General features: G+C 40.4%; 1 protein-coding gene across 1 annotated transcript in view; it reads right to left on the bottom strand.

The window, feature by feature from the left end:
* HTATSF1 (HIV-1 Tat specific factor 1) overlaps positions 1–26,525 on the bottom strand; it is a 48,257-nt gene that overhangs the window by 6,004 nt on the left and 15,728 nt on the right. The window contains exons 5-7 of the mRNA XM_089661406.1: positions 22,324–22,487; positions 20,103–20,199; positions 3,255–3,344 (exon numbers count right to left, since the gene is read on the bottom strand). Of these exons, the coding sequence (XP_089517532.1) occupies positions 3,255–3,344; positions 20,103–20,199; positions 22,324–22,487 (351 nt within the window). The remainder of the gene's footprint in view (positions 1–3,254; positions 3,345–20,102; positions 20,200–22,323; positions 22,488–26,525) is intronic.

The following is a 26,525-nucleotide window of genomic DNA, read 5'->3' on the forward strand; positions in this document are numbered from 1 at the left end:
AGTAGAGTAATAGAAATACAACAGACCCAACAGTCATGACATGCATGCTGCTGATTCTGTGTAATTGAATTACAAATTGAAAGGGGCATGTTCAAAATAATAGCAGTGTGGACTTCTATTAGTGAGGTCATTCATTCTATGAAAAACAGGTGGCAATTATTGCCCTTATTAAAGGAAGGAAGGCAGCAAATGTTGTACACATGCTGGTTACAGTGCATTTCTCTCTGAAATTCTGAGGAAAATGGGTCATTCCAGACATTGTTCAGAAGAACAGCGTACCTTGCTTAAAACGTTGATTGGAGAGGGGAAAACATATAAAGAAGTGCAGAAAATGATAGGCTGCTCAGCTAAAATGATCGCAAATGCTTTAAAATGGCAACCAAAACCTGAAAGACATGGAAGAAAGCGAAAAACTACCATTCGAATGGATAGAAGAATAGCCAAAATGGCAAGGACTCAGCCAACAATCAGCTCCAGGAAGATCAAAGAAGGTCTAAAGTTACCTGTGAGTACTGTTACAATTAGAAGACGCCTATGTGAAGCCAAGCTATCTGCAAGAAGCCCCCGCAAAGTCCCACTGTTGAAAAAAAGACGTGCTGAAGAGGTCACTATGAGCATACTATGGTGTTGGGCCTATTTATCGCACACCAGGGATCATGGATCAGTTTGAATACATCAGAATACTTAAAGAGGTCATGCTGCCTTATGCTGAAGAGGAAATGCCCTTGAAATGGGTGTTCCAACAAGACAACGACCCCAAACACACCAATAAACGTGCAACATCTTGGTTCCAGACCAACAAGATTGACGTTATGGAGTGGCCAGCCCAATCCCCGGATCTTAATCCAATAGAAAACTTGTGGGGTGACATCAAAAATGCAGTTTCTGAGGCAAAACCAAGAAATAGAGAAGAACTGTGGAATGTAGTCCAATCATCCTGGGCTGGAATACCTGTTCACATGTGCCAGACGTTGGTTGACTCCATGCAACACAGATGTACAGCAGTTCTCAGAAACAGTGCTTATACAACTAAATATTCATTAAGTGATTCAAAGGAAAGTAAAATCTTCAAACATTTTTCAGTTTATATAGTGAATGTTTGAGTTTGTAAAGAAGAATACAAACACTGCTATTTTTTTGAACAGTCTAATATTCACTTTTCTTCAATTTTTTTTTTAGAGGAACAACACAAATTTGATACATTTTTCTTCATGTTTTGATTTGGAATAGAATGTGTAGTGTTCCCAATGCATTTGTGTGTACGGAAATAAAAGCTATTAGAAGGATTTTGAGCTTTATTCACTTTTTTCAACACACTGCTATTATTTTGAACACAACTGTATGTGTTGTGGTAAAGTGTGTTTTACTGTTCATTACAACAATGAATGCTAATGAATGGTACTATGTGTGTTATGGTACCATTAATTGAGAATAGCTGCACTGCTTTAGTGTGCTCTGAAAGAAATGGAACATGTTGCATTTTTTTGTTCAGCACATACCAGCATACTGTAACTCATTGCAACGCACTTCAGCAGATGAAACTACTTAGTTTTAAAAGGGAAAAAGAAAAAACCAAGCACTGCAAGATGTTTTAACAATGCATTGCAGTGAGCAATCATACTGCATGCAATAATGTACAATAATGCGTGCTGTATGTGAACACATGAAGATACACAATACATGCGCTTTTATGCACTGCAAAGGCATGGTTACTGGGACCTGCTGCAGGCAACACGCCATGTGCTCTTGGCCTAGCTACACTCAACACAACATTGAAGAGTGCACTATAAGATGCTAACTTGCATTTTTGTAACTAATTTTCAGTGCAGCTTTTTTTTAAATTATATATTTATTGAGTACAAGCCAATATAGTCATAAATACATTAATACACAGTAATCAGACATTTATTACAATTTTCCCAATACCCCACCCTTGCTTCCCCCCCAATTTCACTGTCTTTTTCCTTCTAATAGTTTTCGCTAACCTCTACTATCTTCCTCTAAATCAGATGTATCCATCTTCTTATCATTATATCAACTTTTTTCCCCTTACTTCTCATTCCTGCATTTCCCTTTTCCCTTCTACTCCATCAGTTCTACAAATCTGTTTTGAATTCTTCCCACCTTTTCCTGAATGTATCCATTTTATCTTCTCCACTAAAATAAAGTTATTCATTGTTGTATACAAATTCTACTCTTTTTATCCAGTCTTTTATTCTTGGGATCTCTTGGGCCTTCCAAAATTAATTAAGCGGGGTATCATCATTTTTTTATATTGTTTCGTTATAAGATTGGTATTATGAAATAGACAGACCCGCGGGTCTTTTAATATACTTTCCCTCATAATCTCAGCTATTTGTTGTATTATCTCCTGCCAGAAATCCTGAATTTTGGAGCATTCCCACCATGTGTGTGTTATTGTACCCTCCATCCCACATCTCCTCCAACAATACATAAAATTCTCTGCATGTTGTTTATGGGCTCTACTAGGTGTAATAAACCATCTTGTCAGCAATTTATAATTCATCTGTACAGTATTCATGTCCACGGCTCCGTGTGCAATTATAAATATTTTCCTTCTCTGCTGTTCACTCAACTGAATTCCCAACTCGTTTTCCCATATATGTTGGTATAACCGGTTCAGATGTTATAGTCAATATCTTAGAAATACGTCAAGTACCATGTTTTTGTATTCCACCCGAGTTTGACAATTGCTTGAACGATACATATAACCTTCTCTTAGTGGTTGTGGAAGATATGTGACAAAGTGCTTTAATTGACGATATCGTCAATCATCAAATACATAAAATGAGTCCTTTTTTTGTTTCAACTCTTGTAGCGTGCCTATTTCTCCATTACTCATCCTGTAATCGTGCATTTTTATCTGCAATCCAGGTTCCTGCTATAATAGTTTTACCGGAAAAACATTTGTTCCTTCTAGTGGTATTACTGGCGAGTTAAACCCCCATCTATTTTGTTTATTAAATAAATCCCATACCGTAAATATTTTTTGTTAGAGCAGTGCACCTGTACGTAAAACAATCCTTATCAGATTACTTTCTTTACCTGTTTTCTTTTATTGTGCCAGGTTTTATGTCCAAAATAGAAACGATGTTACATAACCATTAAAGCCCATCTCCAGCCAAAACTGTTTTTTTTTTTCTGTTTTGGATCAAGTGGGGAAAGTTAGAACCAAAATAGTTTTGGCAGGAGTTAAGTTTAGGTATCACTTAAATCATGAACAACATACTTACATCAAATATAAGGACTTTTTTCACTTGTCCAAACTTTTCACATTCTGATCGCAGATCTTCTCGAATTTCGTTCAGAACCAGAGGGTCCTCCTGCATAAGTAAATTAGTTAAATATATATTCATCAAAATAAAATTTATTCTGAAAACCAAGAAACATTATTTCCTGTATTCTACAACGTTTTGGTAGATGCTAGTTTTCCCACATAACAATGGTGAGAATACAGTGCCTTGAAAAAGTATTCATACCCCTTGAAATTTTCCACTTTTTTTCATGTTACAACCAAAAACGTAAATGTATTTTATTGGGATTTTATTTGATAGACCAACACAACATGGCACATAATTATGAAGTGGAAGGAAACTGATAAATGGTTTTTGAAAATGTTTTATAAATAAATATCTGAAAAGTTTGGTGTGCATTTGTATTCGCTCTACACCCCCCCCCCCTTCCCCCGAGTTAATACTTTGTGGAACCATCTTTCGCTGCAATTACAGCTGCAAGTCTTTTTGGGGAAGTCTCTACCAGCTTTGCACATCTAGAGAGTGACATTTTTGCTCATTCTTCTTTGCAAAATAGCTCAAGCTCTGTCAGATTAGATGGAAAGCGTCTGTGAACAGCAATTTTCAAGTCTTACCACAGATTCTCAATTGGATGTAGGTCTGGACTTTGACTGGGCCATTCTAACACAAGAATATGCTTTGATGTAAACCATTCCATTTTAACTCTGGTTGTATGTTTAGGGCTGATGTCCTACTGGAAGGTGAACCTCCGCCCCAGTCTCAAGTCTTTTGCAGACTCTAACAGGTTTTTATCTAAGATTTTAGCTAAGATTGCCCTGTATTTGACTCCATCCATCTACCCATCAATTCTGACCAGCTTCTCTATCCCTGCTGAAGAAAAGCATCCCCACAATATGATGCTGCCACCTCGTTTCACAGTGGGGATGGTGTGATCAAGGTGATTTGCAGTGTTAGTTTTCTGCCACACATAGCGTTTTGCTTTTAGGCCAAAAAAAGTAAAATTTAAAATTTTAGTCTCATCTGACCAGAGCACCTTCTTCCACGTTTGCTGTGTCTCCTACATGGCTTCTCGTAAACTGCGAACAGGACTTTTAATGGTTTTCTTTCGACAATGGTGTTCTTCTTGCCACTCTTTTTTTTTGCTTCGGAGTGTGCATGTGATCAGCACAGGTCCAATCAATGCCGCCCAGACAGAGTCAGGGGTTATGCAGCCTCATAGGACAATCAGAGGAGATTGAAAACTCCTCCTACAAGCTTTAACCAGTGCTCTGCTGGACACTGACAGAAGTCACTAGACTGCTATATACTGCTGATGAGAAGTGGTATTTAGCAGTTTATATTTACTTAAACAATTGCATTTTCATGTTCTGTGTACTGTGGGAGACCAGATATTGTGAATTCTGGGTCACGGGTTTAGTAACAAATTTTAAAGTAATGGTTCTAATAATGTTGGTCCTTTACCAAACACATTCCCAATCATCTGAAGTAATTAATAACATAATAACTGACTGACAGCCGTGAACATAATATATTAGAATTATATTAGATACACTCACACATTGCTTAAAGGAAAAAACTTTCAAATATTTTAACAGTTACTGTATCTACACGATCAACTGAAAGAGCAAACAGTAGCAGCAGGCTGAGCACTGGAGGTTAAACCAGTCACCCAACCCACATTCCACAGGGTCGTAAAAATATACAGCAATCTGGTCTGACTGGTACCTGCATGTCCAGAAGTTCTATTTATTTGTCATCAAGTAAAGCATTTCTCTTTAATAAAAAGACAAGAGATGCCCCAGTTAATGCAAATATTCCAATGAAAACAGAGATAAATAGCAATGATCTTATGCCATCACAATAAAAGCAGCACACTGCTGCCCTGTCAGAAAGTACCTGGAATATCGGCAAGTTTTCTTAATAAAAGACAAGAAAAGTATCTGGTCTTTCCCCTAAAGAAAGACTATGGTGATTTTTTTTTCAGATCACCGGCCTTAAAGATGATTTACATCATAAACAAATTCCATACAATTCAGTAAAGTGTTACTAAACCCAGGACCCTGCATTTACTATATCTGGTCTCCCACAGAACATGGAAATGCAATTATTTTAGTAAATATAAACTGCTAAATAACTTTTCTCATCAGCTGTCTTGTGCCTTCTAAGGTGTTCAGTAGAGCACTGGTTAAAGCTTGTTGGAGGAGTTTTCTCTAGGAGGATGCAGAACCCCTGACCTCTGTCTGGGCAGTGCTGATTGGCCCTGTGCTGATCACATGCACTCTCCCAAGGAGGAAAAAAAAAAATCTCTCTAGCAATATACACCAAACTGAGCATGTGCAGTGTCTCCACACAATATGCCTAGTGGTGCACCAAAATGAAAATTCTGGTGCCGAAACCGAACACTCCTCTAGCCAAAAACCAAAATGGACAATTTGTTGGGAAAAAATACACTTTAATGATTAAAAAAAAAAAAAGAAAAAAGAAAGCACAATATATACCCCAATTTTTTTGTAAAAAAAAGAAAGATGATGTTACGAATAAATAGATACCCAACATATCATGCTTTAAGATTGCGCACACTCATGGAATGGCGTCCAACTAGGGTACTTAAAAATTTCCATGGGTGACTGTCTAAAAACTTCTACAGGTTACCAGTGTAAAGTTGCAGAGGTCTAGTGCTAGAATTATTGCTCTTGCTCTGACGTTAGTGGCGATACCTCACATGTAGTTTGAACACCGTTTACTTATGTGGGCGTGGCCTATGTATGCGTTCACCACTATGCGTGAGTACAAGGGCACTTTGAACTTTTTTTTCTTCTTGCACCGTCCCTTTAAAAAACATTTTTAATCACTTTTATTCCTATCACAAGGAATACATGCATCTCTTGTGATAGAAATAAGTAGTGACAGGTCCTCTGTATGGAGAGATATGGGGTCAATATGACCTTTACATCTCTCTTCTACAATGTAAAGCATTAGATCAAAAAAAGCATTGATCTAGTGCTTTAAAAAAAAAAAAAAAAACTGGCCTCGTTTACAAGGCGCCGGAACTGGAAGTGACGTCGCTCTGGTCCTCCAAGGGCATAGAGATGAGTGGAGGCCATCTTTCCTTTACTAATCTCTATGCCCAGCGCTGGGATCGTTCGGTGGTTTCCCAGGTAAGGCTGAGAACCACCAAGCAGCGGCGGGTGGCGGTGTTATTTTCAGCACCTGTATTGGTGCTTATTTTCATATCGGCCACAGGCCAATAGGGGTGTTTTCAGCCGGAATGTTTCGTCCAGTGAAATTTCAGTGCATCCCTACTTATCAGGAGTTAAAAGGGAGACACTGGAAGAAGGGGAGGATCAGACGAGTCAGAGTCAAACAGTGTTTTTACACAACGCAGAGGATTAACCCCTTAGGTTCCACAGTGAGTATAACAAGCATGCTTTACTGCATATACAGACTTATTTTACTATTGTGGGTTTAGTAACACCTTAAAGATACTGCATAAACAAACTAAAAAGATGACACTTGCGTATGATCGTATTTGTTGGGATAAACACACAATCAAGAAAAATAAATAAAATTCAATCTGTAATAAGCAACTGTCAAATACACATGCATTGCACAACAAATTGGGTAATATTTAACTGAAAATCAAAACATCATCTTTAAATATCGAATACATATTTTTTTTAAATTATTTTAGGCCTGAAGATCACTTAAAACCCCTAAAACATATATTTTCTGAGACCCTGGAGAATAAAATGTTGGTAGTTCCAATTTTTTATGCCATATGATATTAGCGCTTCAATACCCTAAATTTTTCATAGGCGATGCTTTAAAGCCCCTATGGGTCATCGGTGTAGTTAATCGTAAATAATGTCCCTAGTATTACTGCTCTCACACTGGCAAAAATAGTGATGTGTAACAAAATCATTTCTGTGAGCAAGTTTCCCAACGCGTGTTTACGTGCATGTATGCAGGGGTGCTCAAAATCGTTAAATCTTTCCTGGGGGGGGGGGGGGTGTTGAAGTGCTTAGGTGTCATTTTATCATATTTGTTTTTATACATTTTTTTCACTAAACTATTTTTTATCACATAGGACCAAAAGTTCCCTATGTTATACCATTTGTTCTTGTTGGAGTCCTTTAGATCCCGATGTCCCACCAGCTTTCTACTAAAGATAATGGACAAATGTACCAAGCAGTGAGTGGGAGTGATCAGGCAATTTACAGCAGAAAGACAGCTTGTCAGATTTACACACATTCCCAAAATCTTAAGCATAAATGTGAATGGACCCTTAGAGAGGAAACATCTGTATTTCCCAGCATCTTGTGACAAGTAGTATTGTTGTATTTAAGAAGACTTTGTCACTGCCCATACAAGAGAAAGTGACTGTGTCACTGCAATGTCTTACATCCGTCCCCATCATATGACAGTGTTCGGGTCTATCTATAAACTGCTAGCACCAAGCACTGTCACGGGATGGGGGGTGTTGGAGCAGTCACATGCTCCTCCAGAAATGAAGGGGGTGATTTACTAAAACTGAAGAGTGCAAAATCTGCTCCAGCTCTGCATAGAATCAATCAGCTTTTAGGTTTTAAAGCAAAGCTTAATTGAACAAGCTGAAGTTAGAAATGGATGGGCTACCAAGCACAGCTGCACCAGATTCTGAGTGCTCCGGTTTTAGTAGATCTCACCCCTAGTGTCCTGTATTGTCACAGCAGATAAAGGAGCACTGGTAAGATAAATAAAGGTAAATGGGGAGGGCCATTTGCAGGGACAATATTTACTGAAGCTGCTCCTGGTCTTTTTAAAGTCCGGCACTGTATCGTGAAGACTGAGCAGTCCGTATAACCCAAACATATAATTACTATATAGAATTCACTGTAGAGAACTAGAGGTACATGAGCAGCTTGTTGTCAAACAATGATTGAGTAGTATAAATCTTAAAGGAGGAGGCTGAAAAACCATGGAGATCTTAAGGGGTAAAACAATGTTTGAATGGAAAAATCCTTTGCAAACCATTCACTTCATCTCCTAGAAAGTTCTGTGTGGAGGTGTAGGGTAAGGCCTACAAGCAAACAATTGTTCTGTGCTCTTTATATTCAAATGGTTTTTATTGAAAAATTTTTGTCAACATACAAAAGGGTAAACATATTAACATGAAACTAGAAGGGTTCACTCGAAGGATCATAATGCATGAGTAAAGAAGTAGGAGTGGAAGATCCCCACCAATAGGCCGGGGATACTTTAGGTTCCAATTGTGTACATGAGAGGTATGCTCATTGTCATGTGAACCAGTCTAGAGAACGAAAGATTATAAGTAGGGGGGGGAAGTGGAAAATGGGGAGGGAAGGGAAAGGGAGGGAGAGGGAGAGGGCACCAGTGGATGACGGGTTACTTGTATTACAATGGGTATAATTAGTAATCATTTTACAGAACAGTTTGGGTTTTTTAGCCATCGAGACCATTGGGTAATAAATTTGTGAGAAGTGGAGTTTTGTAAGGCGATCCTTCTTTCCATTTCACATTGAAGGTTGAGATCGGAAAAGAGGCGAGACAAAGGGGGAGTGGTGGTAGAGTGCCATAGTCTGGTAATATTGGTTTTTGCTGCTGCTAAAGTATGTATAACAATGGTACGTGTATTTGTAGGAAACTTATCTACGCCAATATGCAGGAGAGCTAAAGCGGGGTTTGGTGTTACTAACGTACCTGTAATTGAGGAAATTATTTGAAAAATTTTGTTCCAGTAAGATTTAATTGACCTACAATTCCAGAGTATATGTAATAGCGTACCAGACTCTCCGCAGTGTCTCCAGCAGGCTCGCGAGTGTTGTGGATAAAATAGTGATAACTTAGTGGGAGTTAAGTACCATTCATGTAAGATTTTTAAATATGTTTCCCAGTGGGAGGAACATTTCGAGGCCTTGTACGTAATGGTAAATGTTTTTTCCCATATGCTTGGGGATATTGATTGGTGGAAATTTTTCTCCCAGTTGGTTAAAGAGGAAGTATATGTTGTAAATTGCCTCTCGGTTATAAGTGTGTAAAAGACAGAGATTCCTTTTTTTGGATACTTGGTTCTATGAAAGAAATGATGCGCAGGTGCAGGAATTTCTGTTGTGTGGGGGATACTTGTTTTGTGGAGTGCATGGGCTATGCGCATATATGTAAATTGTTCATTGTCAGGAAGGTGAAATTTGCTTTGAGTGGTGTAAAAGGAGTCCAATTTGCTTGAGGTAAATATGTCTTGAATGTGATGTATGCCCAGGGTCATCCACTTTGTTAAATTTAGATGAGGTATGATGTGATGCAAGGACGAAAGTGGGGTAGGGGTTTGAACATTGTTTTTTCCTAATTTATTGTAGTCAACAAAATCGTGCCATACCATTAAAGAGGCCTGTATGCATGGGTGTTTGTGAAACGCTTGAATCTGAGCCGCTCGAGGTAGACATAGTATGTCCGTTATCGCGTATGGAAGGTACAAAGATGTTTCCAAGGTGGTCCCAATTTTTTACGGGGAGGGGTGCCACCAGAAGAAGAGCTGGTCTAATAGAACAGCTTGGTAGTAGGATTTCATATGTGGGAGGCCTGCTCCACCTCTGGCGGTTGGACGTATTAGGAGATTCGTGGTGCATCTGGGTTTTTTTGAGTTCCATAGGAATTTGTTTAATATGGCCTGGAGTTTAGTGAAGAAAGAATATGGGACTGGGATGGGGAGTGTTCGGAAAATGTATAGTATCTTAGGAAGAATACACATTTTTAGTGTTGCTATTCTACCTAATGTCGATAGATTAGATGTGCGAAAGCTCTTGAGATCCCGTGGGATATTTTCAAGTAGCAATCTGTAATTAGTTGGGTAAAGGTGAGTAGTAGTAGGGGTGAGTCTAATCCCCAAATAAGGAATGCTGTGTTTTTCCCAGGTAAAAGGGAACTGTTTAGATAGTAAGTCCTGGGTAATAGAAGGCGTATATAAATTTAATATTGATGATTTGGATTCATTAAGTTTGTAATATGAGACCGCTGAGTAGTCTTGAATGTGCGTACGAATCGTCTGGAGTGATTTATATGGATTTGTAACCATCAGTATAATGTCGTCTGCGAAGAGACTGATTTTATGTTCAGTGGTGAGGTATTTGACTCCCATGAAGTTTGGATCGTTTCTAAGGTTAGTCGCTAGTGGTTCTATCAGTAAGGCAAAAATGATGGGGGACAGAGGGCAACCTTGTCTGGTTCCATTGGATATACAAAAGGGCTGTGAGAGCGTGCCATTAGTTAAGACTCTAGCAGAGGGTTTAGAGTAAAGGGTGAGGATCGCCGACAAGATCCAATCCGTAAAGCCAAACTTTTGTAATGTAAGTGTCATAAATTTCCAGTGAATTCGGTCGAAAGCCTTTTCCGCGTCTAGTGATAAAAAAAGGGAGGGACGTTTGTCAGTTTCAAGGTGGTGGAGTAGAGAAATAATTCGCCTGGTGGCGTCAGGAGCCTGTCTATCAGGTATAAAACCCACTTGGTCTGGATGGATCAATGTAGGTAGGAATGGGAGTAATCTTTGAGCAATTATCTTGGCGTATATTTTTATGTCTGTATTAAGTAGCGAGATTGGTCTGTAATTTTGAGCGAGTTGGGGGTCTTTACCTGGTTTCGGGATGGTTGTGATAATTGATTGTAGCATGTCAGGGGGAAATTCCCCGTTAGATGCCACGTGATTGTAGAGGGCAGAGAGATGTGTCTTAAGGTCGGATGTAAATGTTTTGTAGTATTCATTAGTGAAGCCATCGTTCCCTGGTGATTTATTTAAAGGTAGAGTGGTTATGACTTTTTCAATTTCTAAGGCTGAGATTGGTACCGATAGAGATTCGAGTTGAGAAGGGGTGACGTGGGCGAGATTGGTTTTATGCAGGAAGCGTTCAATGGAGGGGATCGTTGGTTGGGTTGTATTAGAGTCGTCTTTTATGTTATATAGCTTCTGATAGTATGTTGCAAAAGCGTTAGCAATATCAAGTGGATTTGTAAGAGGAGAACGTGTGATTGGATGCTGGATCGTAGATATTTTGGTCTTAAGTCGTTTTTGTTTAATGGTCTTAGCAAGAAGAGAGCTAGCTTTATTACCGAGCGCATAAAATTTGGTCTTTGTTTTTTGGAGGTTGGTGTCATAAGAGTGGAGTAAAAGGGTGCGTAATTTGTTTCTATCTTGGTTTAGAATTGCCGAAATAGTAGGGTTAGGATATTTTTTGTTAATTTCCTCATTTAGGTTAATGGAGGTTAGAAGCTGGTCAATTTGTTGAGTGCGCTGTCTGTTTATACGGGAGTTTAATTGTATGAGGATACCTCTCATGTAGGCCTTATAAGTTTGCCAAAGTGTAGTAATTGAGATATCCGGAGTAGTGTTGGTATCAAAAAACAATTTGTGGGCTTCTAAAATATGTTTCTGATTGTCCGGATGTTTCAGGAGCGAAGAGTTGAGTCTCCAAATCGGTGGAAGCGTCGAGCGTCGATCGTCATTTAAGGATATACTGATTGGTGCGTGGTCTGACCAGGAAATGGTTCCAATGTTAGAGGAAGTCACTTGTTGTAATGTCCATTTGTCAGTGAGAAACATATCTATTCTGGAGTATGAGAGATGAGCTGGGGAGTAGTAGGTATAGTCTCTCTCAGAGCCATGTTGGCATCTCCATATGTCATACAAGTCGTGATCATGTAGAAATTGATTGAAGGTATATTTAGTGGGTGGCTTCTTAGAGGTTGAGTCCACGAGTGGGTTGCACATAACGTTGAGGTCTCCGCCAATTATGAGTTTGCCTTGTTTATGATCCGAGATGGTCTTATAGAGCATTCGAAAAAATTGCATTTGGTTGTTGTTTGGGCCATAAACATTCACCAATGTGTGGGTTATGTCATTTATCTGGCAAATGAGGATATAAAAGCGTCCATGTGGGTCGGCCATTTTCGAGATGAATTGGAAAGGGAGAGAGTCATTAATGGCTATAATTACTCCGTTTTTCTTTTTGAGATTGGTTGCCATAAATATTTGTGAGAAATGGTGCAGGTGTAGTTTAGGCGTTTTTTCCGTGGCGAAGTGAGTCTCTTGTATAAAGAGAATGTCGGCTCGGGATTTTCGGGTTTCTTTAAGGAGCAGCGATCTCTTGAAAGGAGAGTTTAGGCCTCTAACGTTAAGAGATGTTATATTAATCATTTATATAAGTTTCTGCGTTGAAAATATAATGTCGGGTTGTTGTTTCGGTAATCTCCTGAGAAAGGATAGTAATAGGATAGTCATGGTACCCGTAAGGCTCGAGTGAAGGTTTAGAGGAAGTGGTCCATGTAGCCTCAAAGACAAGACGATTGGAAGTAAGGAGGGTTAGCTGACGGTGCCGTAGGAAAAAAGGAGAGGAAGCACAAGGGATACTAAAAATAGTTTTGCAAAAAATGCAAATAGGCCAAGTAGCCAACATCGCTACTTTAGAGCTGGGGGGTACAAACAGGCTTTGACCGCCGAGAGGGTCATGCCACACGTAAACTTGGAGGGCGAACTTCATTATATGTAGGCCGATCGCCAGAAGTGTAAGCATTGAAAAATAACCCCTGGGGGGAAAAGGAAAGATGTCAGCACCTGGAATGCTCTATGTAACAGCTTGAGATGTCTCCATGCGTTGGGCAGAGTTAGAGGTGGTGTCATGCGTATCTGCAGGGAGAATGTTCCATGTCCTGAGCAGGTCTAAGCCTGCTTCCAGGTTCCTGACGGTGAATATTCTGCCTTGTCGTCGCACTATTAATTTAGTTGGGAAGCCCCATTGGTAGGCTATGCCATGATTCCTTAGGGCCTTAGTGATGGATATCATTTTTTTTCTATTAAGGAGCGTGGCTTTGGATAGGTCCGCATAGAGGCGTAGATTTGCGTGTGATGGCGGGAGAGGTGGTGGGTTTCTAGCCGCAATCATAATTTTTTCTTTAATGTGGTAAAAATGCACCCGTATCAGCACATCTCTTGGAATAGAAGCCGGCAGAAACGCCGGTTTAGGCAGTCAGTGGGCTCGATCAATCGCAAGCTCTAGATCTGGAAGTGTTGGTAGGAGTAGTTTGAAGTATTGCTGTATGTAAGGTAGCAGATTTTCGCTCGGCACTGATTCAGGGATCCCTCTGAATTTAATGTTGTTGCGACGCGAGCGATCTTCTAAGTCTGCTAATTTTAAATTGATTTGCTCGATATCAGTCGAGTGATCTGCATGGGCGTCAATAAAATCGTTATGCGCTGTTATGATGTCACCTAGACTGCTTTCAATATGGCAAATTCTACGTTCTTGGTGCTGTACCACATTAGTTATTTGGTTTAAAGACGCAAAAATGTCATTTTGTAGAGATTGACGGAGTGACGTCAGCAGGTGTTTCATGGACACCTCTGTTAGCGGCTGATCTGCTGCTGGGAATGCGTCTATATCTGGCAGGTTTAAAGTAGTGGGTGGAGGTGTGATATTTAGGGCTTGGTAGGATGTGTTAGGGTCCTGGTCTAAACGTGGCCTAGATTTGGCAGGGCTGCTAGTTGTGGGTGACAGAGGGGGTGAGAACTCACCAGGGTCCCCTGGGTAAAGCGATTCTTGCAGCCTCGGATCCCTGTGCTGAGCCCTGTAGTCCTCCTCGTGGCTGCTGTCTCCCTGTGTGTCTCTGCTGCGGCCGCCATCTTGGATTCCCTGCACAATAGCAGGGAAGAAGTTAGTGAGCTTCCCTGGATGATCAGGGGCTCTCCTCCTGCGGGGCATGTTGGTCGGGATGCGGGCAGAGGTCGGTGACACTGTGGGGTGATTTATGTACCCCGGGGCCGGTGAGTGCCGCGTTGTAGGTGGCGGGTGGACGGAGCTGTATTCAAAGCGCGTCCATCCCGTAGCCGGCCGCGCATGCGCCCCCTGTTCTGTGCTCTTTAATGTGTGTAGCCACTTTCCTTATACATAATATCCCTGGGTTGAATAAAGGAGTCTACAAAGAGAAATTAATATATAGAGCAGTTGCAAGTGAAGCAAATCGTCCGTGAGCAAAGAATTGCTTAACTGCAAGGGTGACTTAAAAAACAGAAAAATCCAGGAGTCCCCACAAAATCTAGAGCACTATTATGGAAAACATGTCTCCAGCAGAAAAAGTTCAGCTTCGACCCTTCCCCCCCACTGCACCCCACTAGAAGCTATTGTTGCTTCCCATTACACAGACGGGCCAACAGTAAGGTGCGGGAAGAAGGCAAAACTTCGGCTTTTTCTTAGAAGGTCAATATTTATGTAAAAGATTTCTTCAGGTTTGAGGATCTAGGAGTATTACAGACTCATCTAAAAGGGAAGTAACTTAGAGTGAGATAATTTTTCACGTTGAAAGCATGTATGCCAAGTCACTTACATTGTGTAGCAGATATTCGGTATCTCTCAAGAGATCACAGCACTCTCATATCTGTTTTTTCCTCGAGAACCATGCAGCAATCTTTGTTCAGCAGTGCATCCAAGTGTTGAACCAAGATGCCATAGCCGTGTACATCCTGATACCTGGGCAGTTCTTAGCCATGTTCACAAATTACTGACACAGCATAGCCCACTGAAGCAGCCTCTAAGCTTGCGATTTACTACAAAGTTACAAATGTTGCAGTTAAAGCACTGGAATAGAGCACATCAAGGAAATGTTTTCACCTGCCTACAGCAGACTGACAACATCATCTCAGTTTAGCCACAGTCACTTGCCTGGAGGACAAGGATTGCTTTTCAAATGATAACTAAAAAACATCCTTCCACTCACCAGAGGTAAGGAAAGGGCACCAGATCAAGTCTGCAACCACAACCCCAGCTGTCAAGCTGGAAAGGAGATGCTGAAGGTGGGCAGGCAGTGACAGCAAGCAAGGGAAGCCCTCGGTCAGAATGGCAGGCGCGTCACGCTCATCACAGCCCAGCTCTCACAAACAAGCATTGTATCCCGCTCCAGCAAGCAGCAAAACTGCGGCCTCAATTACCAGCCAGCCCGACCTCTTGGTCCTTGCACCCGGGGAGGAAGGGGGGGGGGGATTACATGGAGAAAATCCATGTAATCCCTGCTGTAGTGTAGTCCAGGCATCAGGATGGCGATCTGGCACCTTGGTCTTGTCGAGCTCTGTTTATTCAGACCTCGATAATTAAAGGTCTAATTTAATGTGACCCTGTAGTTTCCGTTAAAAAATGTAAACAACAGCACCCTGCAATAGAAAACTGTGAATGCTTACATCTCCAATGTGTAGCAAATTCAAATTCCTCTGTCTCTCAGAGAAGCAACCTCCGTCAAAGTCTTTAACATTTTAAACTCTTGACAGTGTCAAATTGCTGCATCCCCCACCACACTGTGGCTCTTTCTGCCAACCTCAACATCTCTGCTGAGTTCTGTACTGATGTAGGAACCGGGGAAAGGAGCCATAGGGCGGGCTGTGGGCCCAATCATTCCACAAAGTGTTGAATGTTGAAGAATGAGGATTTTGGGCTCGCTGCCTTAACATTTTTCAGATAAAGAAACACTGCTTTAATGTTAATTGCAGGTAAAAAAAATGCATTTATTTTTTTTTTTTGTTAAGGACCTGTAAAGCATTGCACCCACGATCAGCAGATCGGGGTTGTAATGCCACAGCCCTGCAGACTGGACTCTATAGGCTCTTTGCCTATACCTCCGATACGGGCAGGCAGTTACACTCTGACAGGAAGCTCAATGAACTACCTAGAGTGGTCAAGACCTCCCTGGTAGGCTGTCATCCATCCACAGTGTTCTGTGAATGGATGACGCAGCTGGGTAGGCAGAGCTTAGCACAGCTGCATTTTCTTTCAGATGACAGCTAGCGGGGGGAATAAGATCAACCTGCTAGCTGTCACATCAGCGGGTACAGGGGCCGATGCATTTGTAACAGGTTACATGTTACACCCTAACTAGGGGTGTAACATGTTACAAAAGGTGAACTTTTAACATGAAATCTTGTTGCTATGGGTCACTGCACTTTGTACATCGGCATATGTACGGTTATGTGTGCTGCATTATGTTAAAGTTATAAGCACTCACAGGATGCACATCACAAATGCCTCTGCACTTGTAAGCCATGACTAACTATAGTCTAACAGAAAAAAACTAATTGATGATGAAAAGTGCTATCAAATCTAATGTTCACATTTGGTATCTTTTCACTAGTAGTTCACTTGGCAGGAAATATTTAAGATGCCAAAATCCTTTGTTTTGTCATGAGTTTTATAAGGCTCTGGTTATCTTAAAAAGCAGCAGCAACCTCTACTGGCCAACATTATGTAAAACAGTTGCTGGCACTCTACACACCATATACACTGTATTTTATAATATATAAACATAACATAACATTTTGTTTTACAAAACAAAAATACATAATTGAACCACTTGCCGCCCCGCTACAGTACATTTACTGTAGCAGGCACAGTCATGAATATATAAATGTGATTGTGCCTGCCCTGGTTTAGGAGCATGCAGTTCAACCCTCCTATGACCGATGTATCTGCCAAACACAGCAAATCACTGTTACCAGTAACCGGGTATCATATGATCGCAATGATTGGTCATAGAGATCACATGATAACAATGTAAACAACCTGTCATGATATACTTTCCATTCATGAACAGCTTGCTTACTGTAGTGGTCTGTGATTTGATCACTACAACACCAGTCATATAATGATGCTGTACTGAACTGGTGGCAGTATGTAAAAATAAAAACAAAATTGTGAAGAACAATGTTAATTTCTTAATTTTTCAAAAAAAAAAGTGACAACAAATTACAACTTTAAAAAACTCGCCATACTTTTTATTACCTCAGACTGTCTACTTTCCAAAAAGGGGTCATATGGGGGGTATTTGTGCTGTCCTAGAATTGAAGGGCCTCAGGAAATGAGATACATCAGGAAGATAAATGTTCAAATAAAATATATATATACATACATACACACACACACACACACACACATACATACACATATATATATATATATATATATATATATATATATATTTATACACACACACACATACATACACATACATATATACATACACACACACACATCTACACACAAGATAGCATATAGAGGCTATAACTTTCACACAAACTAATCAACATACACCTTCATGGGACTTTTTCTTACCAAAAACATGTAACAGAATACATTTTGACCTAAATTTATGAAGAAATTTGACTTTATGAGATATATTTTATAACAGAAAGTAGAAAATATTGTGTTTTTGTCTGTCTTTTACATTTGCATAATATAAAATAAAAGCCCAGCGGTGACTAATTACCACCAAGAGGAAAGCTCTAGTTGTGTGAAAAACAATTATCTAAAACTTAATTTGAGTACAGTGTTGCATGATCACACAATCTCTAGTTAAAGTAGCGCCATGCCAAATAGCAAAAAATTACCTGGTTATGAAGGGGGTAAAACCTTCCAAAGCTCAAGAAGTGAATTAGCATCTCTCTTTCAAAAGAAAGGATAATAAATATAAAACATTGAAACCTGTGGGCACAAATAGGCTCTCCTGTTGTGTTCTGCCAAAAAAGCAAAGAAACAGCAGCTCCTTCAGAGATCACAGGAAAAATGCAGCTAGTATGGAGCAGGATAGGGATGCACTGAAATTTTGGTGGCCGAAACAGTCGGCCGAGAACAACACTGCCGAAATGGAAAAAAAAAAGCACCGATACAGGTGCCAAAAAAACCCGCCCCTCGCCGCCAATCGGTAGTTCTCAGCCGTACCTGAAAAACCATCGATCCCAGCGCTGGGCATACAGATGAGTGAAGGAAAGATGGCTGCCACTCATCTCTATGCCCTTGGAGGACCGGAGTGATGTCACTTCCCATTCCAGCCATTTTTTTTTTTAAACACTAGATCAATGCTTTACATTGCAGAGGAGAGATGTGGGGTCTTATTGACCCCATATCTCTCCATAAAGAGGATCTGTCACTAATATTTCTATCACAAGGGATGCATGCATTTCTTGTAATAAGAATAAAAGTGATTAGTTTTGTTTTTTTTTAAAGGGACAGTGCAAAAAAAAGAAAAAAATTAAATAAACAATAAAAAAAAGTTTAAAGTGGCCCCGTCCTCCCGTGCTCGCAGGTAGTGGTGAACGCATACGTAGGCCCAAAATAGCCCAAATCAGTTATTGTTTAGTTGGCAGGAAAGTTATAGAGTTCACAAACTATGGTAAACATCTAAAAATTGATAAATCCTGATGTACTGACAGCTGATCTCATTTCTTGACGCCCAAAAATACCAGGACAGTACAAGTACTCCCCCCAAAAGACCGCTTTTCAGAAAGTAGACAGTCTGAGGTATTTAGTAACAGGCATGGCATGTTTTTTGAAGTTGTCATTTGTGGAAAACGAAAAAATGAAAAAAAAAAAAAAAAAAAACATGTTCACAAAATTTTTTTTTCTTTATACATACTGTCACCAATGCAGTACAGTGTCCTCATAACTGGCCTGGCGAGGATCAGGAACACTGACTGGCAACAGTATGTTATAAAAAAAAATAGATTTTTAAAACATTTTTAATACATTTTTTTTTCTACTCCTGTGACCAGAGCAATACAATGTTACCATAGTAAAATTTTACTACTCTGGGTAAGTGATTAGGATTTTTTTTTTTTTACACATTATGATTGGTATAAAGTAAGCATTTTTACTGAATGAAACGGATTCATGCAGTAGTTTTTGTTGTGATCAGCTGTGATTGGCCATAGCTGATCACATGCTACAGAGTGGCTGTAATTGGCACAGTATGTACATGTGATCAATCACAACTAACAGCACAGTTGTAAGCAATGAATGGCATGAAAGGAAGCCATTCACAACTGTCATGTGATCTGCTGTGATTGGTCACAGCGATCACGACATTGGCAGCGGGCCACTGTAGTGATGACCATGTCCGGTGGACACAGCCAGCGACAGATTGCACCGAAGCGTGGCCCATGGAGCGCACACAAGGTGCAATCCTCGGAGGACGTCATATTCCAGGATAATAGGGTTCCTGTTCAGCCGTCATATTACAATAGTCCGGGCAGGAAGGAATTAAATGAGAGCAGCAACGAATCTTCATCGTGACATCATCTGCCCCTCCTCTCTACCTCACCCAATCAGAGCCCACCTTGTAGTCATTCACAAATACAGGTAGTTCATGGGTGGCAGGGGTAAAGAAGTGCCTGATTCTCTTTTATCTCTGGCAGCAGAGAGAAGTCACTCCTACCACTTTGGAAGAGGACATCTAGCGAATGCTACTAAACTGGATTGTGGTGTCTCCAGCAGCCAGTTATTGCATTTATAAGATCAGTTTTTACTAACCCGGCCCGCAAAAAAGATGGCCATACGTGGATCAAAATTCGCCCACCTCAGCAGGAACTGGCTGAATTTCAATCCATGTATTCCCGTTCCCATTCATGAGAAGTTGATCTATTAATTGACTTTTCATGAACAGGTTTGTTGGAAAGTGTCCACTCCATCAGCACATGCAGCCAATGGGCTGCATGTGCTGATCAGTGTATTCTGATGGCGGGGGGAGTACCGCTGTCAGAATACATCAATATAGTGGGGAGAATTTCTCCATCCACCTTGAATGTGTGGATGGAGAAGTTTAGGTCTGTTATGCGACATATTCCTGAAGTTCTGCTTTCACCCACCAACATCTGCACATACTTAAAACACTTGTTTTTAGAGGGCTAAACTTCATGCACCAAAGGTATTCTGAAGGCCTAAGGCCACCGTTTACAAGATAGGAGGAGGTAAGACAATAATGCAAGATAACAAAAGACAACACAAACATGTTGTAAATGATTCTTTTCACCTCAAAGTCTTTTGGATGAAACATGTTCTTAATAATTATAACTCTTTCATGACGTTTTCTGGCATCAGCATTCTTTTCGGGCCTCCAATCTAGTTGTCTATGTGGGACAGAAAAACAAAAGTGACACTCTCAAAAAAATCTAAATAACACAAGTCACGGGCAAGAAAAATTTCAATGTGTTCTTTTTTTACTGCACACAGTGGCCAGTCTGCTTTCTATTCCAAAACTGGGAACTCTAAACAAGAACCAGTTCAGCTTCAGAGGGAGTGAGGTGCAGGAGGGGCTGCTGATTACTATGGTTAGGTACGCTAATACAAACCATGTAAAAAAAAAAAAAAAAAAAAAAACTTGAAATATTTAAATATATATACTGTGGTACAGTGTTCAGTGTGGACAACTGAGCTATAGTAATAAACAGCAACCAAAGAGGAGTATTTTACAGTTTTGCCCATGGTAAACTGATGATAGCAGAAATTTGACTAGCAATGCATTAACATGTGGAGGCTTAGTTTACACATATAGTTGGCGGCAGTAAAAACAGGCAGTGGAACCACATTTCTACCACCCTGCAAAGCTGCAAAGGCAGCCCTACCCTAGGAAATACAAGTCGCAGTTGTAATGGTTTGCAACATGGACTTTTAGAGATTAAAAGAGGCGGTGAAGAGGCAACTTTATACCTCATCGCCTGTCATATGCCCTCAGAAAAGCAATCCATTGTTTAAATAAAAAAGAAGGTTTACAGGGTATATGCAGTGCATTCATAAAGTGCTCATACCCCTTTCACTTTTTTCAATTTTTTTAGGTTTCAGCCTGATAGTATAATTGCCCTCCTGCACAACGAATCATTGGGAAAAATCAGTATTCTGCTGTTTCTCTGCTTCCTGCTGACACACTCCCTGCAGTCTCCACCCCCAGTTCTCTAAGCCCCTTAGGCAGTTGAGAACAGAGGCCATGTGATCACTTATAAAAAATTTATAATATTTTTATACTGTATATACACAAAATTTTTCCTTGTACCTCTATTGTAATCTACACTCAGTACCCCATAATGTAAAAGTAACAACAGCATTTTAGAAATGTCTATGAATTTATTAAAAATAAAAAAAAAAATGAACTAATCACACTGGCATAAAATTGATAAATAAAAACAAAAAACAGCGTGCCTCCCCCCCCCCCCAATACATACCAGGCTCTTCGGGTTTTAAGGGGAACCCCACGCCAAAAAAAAAAGCGTGGGGATCCCCCCAAATCCAAAACAAACCCTTAGGTCTGGTATGAACGTTGAGGGAATCCCACGTCACTTTTTTATTTTGGTGTGGGTGTTCCTCCTGAAATCCATACCAGACCCTTATCCTGACATGCAGCCCGACAGGCCAGGGAATGGGGGGGGGGATGAGTAGGCATACTGGGTCGATGGTGTCACAAGGGGGCAGGGTCACATAATTTAGTGGCAGAGCTGTCAGACAACGGGAGCCAGCGTCGGGTGCAGAGTTGTCATCAGTTAAGGATGTGGCGGCTGGCCCGCTGCTTAACTAGCTATTGTTAAGGCAGACGGCAGCCACCTGCTCCTACCATTTGTGTTAGAATCTGACTTGCCAATTCGCATCAGAACCATATCTAAATTACTGCTGAAGAGCTACTTTGGAAATTCGCACTACACATGTGTGAACCTAGGCTAACACTTGTTATATGGAAATATATTTAGAACAGCTATGCTCTGCAGCTTTTCAGCTGGGTCACAAGCAGTCAACTACATTATGAAACATTTAGTTTGATGTAGTATACACATTAAAAACAGCACTTCACTTGGGTCATCAGACTATTCACTTCTTCCTAACTATGACTGCCAATCCACAGGAACGCCAATGTGCATACAGCATCTAAAGAAGGTAATAAGAGAATAATAAGGTAGGTGTAATAGTACAGAAAACTGCCAAACAAAACCTGTCCTGAGAGGAATAGTTAGGCTGCCTTGATGACCTCCTTCACAAAATGTGAATCTAGGGGCTGTACAAATTTCTAAATCACTGGAAAATATATGCAGATCCTGATCTCTGATTGAGGGCCAGGATTGGAGACCAACATATTTCTGTAAGTTTCCCCTTTAGCAATCAGTAATATATTCTGGGATCCTCTGTAAAGCTCTAAAGCGTACAAAGTGTACAGGTTAGTGTTGCTATAAGTACCAAAAAATTGTAACCATGCTCAAGATTCTGCATACTTTTGCTGCTGTGACAATTTCTTCCTGTAGTCCTTAGATTTCTTCTTCTTTTTTGATGCATCATATTCCCCTTTGAGCTGGAACTTTGCACTTTCCACATGAAGTCTGTATCCTCTGATTTCATAATCATCAAGAATTTTTAAAGCCAGATCAACAGATTCTCTCTAGAAATGAAAAATACAAAGTTTTATGTCACATGACCAGCCCAGATACTAAATCACACTGCTAAAATACTGTTAATCTAAAACTGGCCATACAATGCTTACGCAGTAGGCTGAATGGGAAAAATAACAGATTCATTTAACGACACAAACGAGGTGGGTAAAGGAAGCCACCATCCATTCCCTTCCAGGACACTATATGTGACACCTGATCAAGAAAAAATCTCCAATGTGCCCCTTTGACAGAAGTCAATCACACAATCAGCTTCATTTGAGCAGGAATGCCACACACTGAAATGTAGATGGTTCAGTAGGGAACTTCAGTTGGTCTATGGCCAGCTTTAGGCTCCATGTACACGGGACATTTGGAAAACACTTCTGAATGATGGAAACTGACTGCTGGAAAACATAGGTTAAAAAACGTCTGTTTAGCCGCATTGGCATACAGCGTTTATGAGCGTTTGCATTTAGAAGCGTTTTTTTTTTAAAGACAGCCTCAGGAGACCTTCCAAAAATGCCCAGAATGCACTGAAAAACAGTAAAAAATTAACTATTTCAGACATTTTGAGAGAAATAGAGCAGAAGCAGAGAGAGCAGTATTTGTTGAGATTAGCTTATTTTTTGTGGTGTTTGGATGTGTTCCAGCTCATTTCTGTGAAATGATTGCAGTAGTGTCTATCATATTTTCTTTCATGCGAAACCTCAAAGTATGGTGTACCAGGTCCATTTGAGTACCAGGAAAACGTTTTGCATGCATTTTTCATGATGAAAGACGGCTCTGGACAGCATCTGGAAATGAAAGAGTAAAAAAAAATTTCCAAACGCTTATAAACGCGGTTAGCCACATTTACAAGCGCTTGAAATGCTGATAAAATCTTATTCTGAACGCAAGTTTGGTGCGTTCAAAAAAAACAACAACTGTAAACGACTGTATTCAACAGAGTACATGGACACATAGGAAAACATTAGGGAGAGTTCAGGGGCTGCTGAAAAAAATGCAGAAAAGCTCCTAAACATGAGTTTATCAGCTGCAGTGTACATGGAGCCTTAGTGTACATAAGCATTTCTTTTAGTTCTCCTATGTTCTTGACTGAAATGCGGATGGTTCAGTAGGGAACTTCAGTTGGTCTATGGCCAGCTTTAGTGTACATAAGCATTTCTTTTAGTTCTCCTTTGTTCTTAATTTGAAGCAAAATTTAAATGGGGCCCCCAGACCTCTTGCCATATTATGCAAAGTCTATGCTCCCTCTTGTCACTTTGTTACTGATGTAGCCACTTCTTTTTCCTGGTTCGGAGTAGTTACTGTATCTCCAACCACAATGTAACTGTTGCACATGTGCATGGGGGACACTTTGACCCGGCTTTTTCACCTCTGTTATACATGGGCTGATTGACAGAAGGAGAATATCCAACTGTGTGCAGATAAAAGTAAAAGGCATTTGCGTTTCACAGCTGAATAACTAAACTGAATACTGGCATAATTTATTATGTGAAGATTCTAAATTCCTTTAAGTAAATCAGCATCAAAGTCTCTTCTGCCTCTTCTGTTGGTGTAACAAGGCAATCACGAACCCTGCAGCATCTACCAAAAACTTGAAATATCAGCTTTGACTGGACTAACCCTTTGAAGTAAACTAGTTATATAAATGTAACAGGCAGCCATTTTGTGGGCTGGGCCAATATATCAAAGGATTTCACTAACTAGCTTATGAAGAAATCATATCTCTGCAGGCTGAGGCATATCAGCCGTGTCATTCACAAGAAAACTGTCCAGTCCACTACTTCACACATGACAGGAATACTTTACGTAGACTAGCACACTACTTGATAGAGGTCTTAAAATGCATTTACTATGTTATAGGGAATATATATATATATATATATATATATATATATATATATATATATATATATATATATATATATGACTGTGAATTGTGACTAAACAGTACCCTTAACATTTACATTTTTTTCTTAAAGTGGAGCTCCACCCAAATGGGGAAGCTGTACTGGTTTGCACACCCCCTCCCCCGTACTTGGTTTTGATAGGATGTTTGGCTCCCCTCCTTCCTCTTGCATCCTTTTGGGAAACTTCAAAGGTCCCAGAAGACTACGGAACCAATCACAAGGCTTCACTTCTGGTTTCCCTTACTTGCAATGCCAATGACGTGAACCCGAAGACTAGTGAAGAACTAGCCCGAGTGACGACAGTGCTGGACCCCTGGACAGGTAGGTGTCCTTATATTAAAAGTCAGCAACTACAGTATTTGTAGCTGCTAACTTTTAATTTTTTTTTGGGGGGGGGGGGGGAAAGAGTCTGGAATTCCTCTTTAGACTGGTTCTGAAAAACAGTAATGTCTGGTATGAAAGGGGGGCTCCTGTGCCTACAGCCTCATAGCTGTATAAAAGAGGTCTAAGGCACTGTTGCCTCTAACATATCTCAGTAAATTTGGAGATTTGGTAAAGTCACCACTGTTGTCTTGTTGGAGGCTTTGAAATAAAGCAAAACACATATCTCAACCAAGACAGCTCCCTCCAAACAGTGCAGAACATGGCATAACAGGCCAGTAATAGAGGAAGATCAGTTCCAAAAATAGCACAGGCAATACAGGGGTGTGGAAATTTAAATAAAAAAAACGACTTGTCCATGGACTAAATAGGGGTCCCAATCTGTCTCTCATGACAATCTGCTTGTATTGATTAAAAAAAAAAAAAACAAAAAAAAAACAGACATAATTCTAACCAAAACCGTATTTAAATCTGAGGTACTTTTAGGAATGTGTGGGGCTTTTAAAAATGAAAGGGGCTTTATTGCAGCCTAAACGGTTAATATTTTTAACATTGCGCTGGTTATCTCCTCCTCACCTCCCTGCCTGTCTGCAGCACCGCACCCAGGGACTAGCAGGGAGGGGAGAGACCTTGCAGTGTAATGACCACCAACTGGGTGCTCATCGGGAAAGGGGAGTGTCTGGCTTTCTTGGCTGCTCAGTACTTGCGCTTGCTGAGCAGCCAAACCAAGCTCCGGTGTCCACTCTGTTAAAAGATAAGTTCACCTTTAAAAAAAAAAAATTATAATTTTAAATGTATTCATTTTTAGGAGCCTGTAAAGCATTGCACCAGTGAGCAGCAAATCAGGGGAATAATGCAGGACTACTGCAGACTGTCAGTGTAATCTGTCTGTCCATACATCATACGGACAGACAGTTTCACACTGGCAGAAAGAATCAAAGAACTAGAAGAGTGCTCAACAGCACCATAGTATTTAATTGAGAACTACAAGCCAACATCCACAAAGGATGTCAGTACCCATAGTTAGTGCATTCACAACTTTGTGAATGGATGATGCGGCCAGGTGAGCAGAGCCCCACACAACCAGATCTTTTCAAAAAGTGACAGCTGGTACGAGGAACTTCTCTCTCAGGGTCCCTGAGGAAGTCAAGTGACCAGTGATGCAATACGTCGGGAGGAGCCTAGAGACCCCACGTCTGGTATCGCGGAACCCAAAAGTGTGGCTACAGGAGCCATATTTTATTTACATACGGTGTTTCACTATGAACTATCCTTTCTTCTTTTGAGCATTATATGCCCGAGTGGATATAGCAATTTTCGGGTCCCTTAAAAGGGACAGGAGGAGTGAAGTAGCTGCCAGCAAACATTATATGTTTTCTGAAAGCAGGCACCCAAGAGAGTAAAATAGTGGTAGTTCCAATTTTTTATGTCACATGATATTACCGCAAAGGTCTGGGAATCGCAAAACTTCAGTAAAAAAATACACTTGTTAATTTTAGGGCACAAAAAGGCAATAAATTTCCCATTTTTTGGTGAAATATAAAAGATGAGGTTGCACCAAGTAAATAGATACCAAACATGTCAAACCTTAAATCTACGTGTGCTCGTGAAATGGCGACAACTTTTAGTACCCTATATTTTATATAGGTGACACTTAACGCCCCCTACAGGTTACCAGTGTTATGGAGGAGGTCTGGTGCTAGAATTATTACTCTCATACCGATGTGCACGGCGATATGTAACGTGTGTCAC

The sequence above is a fragment of the Staurois parvus genome, unplaced genomic scaffold (assembly GCF_062004578.1).
Source record: "Staurois parvus isolate SC_StPar_1 unplaced genomic scaffold, SC_StPar_1.0 ptg001333l, whole genome shotgun sequence".
Classification (NCBI taxonomy): Eukaryota; Metazoa; Chordata; class Amphibia; order Anura; family Ranidae; genus Staurois; species Staurois parvus.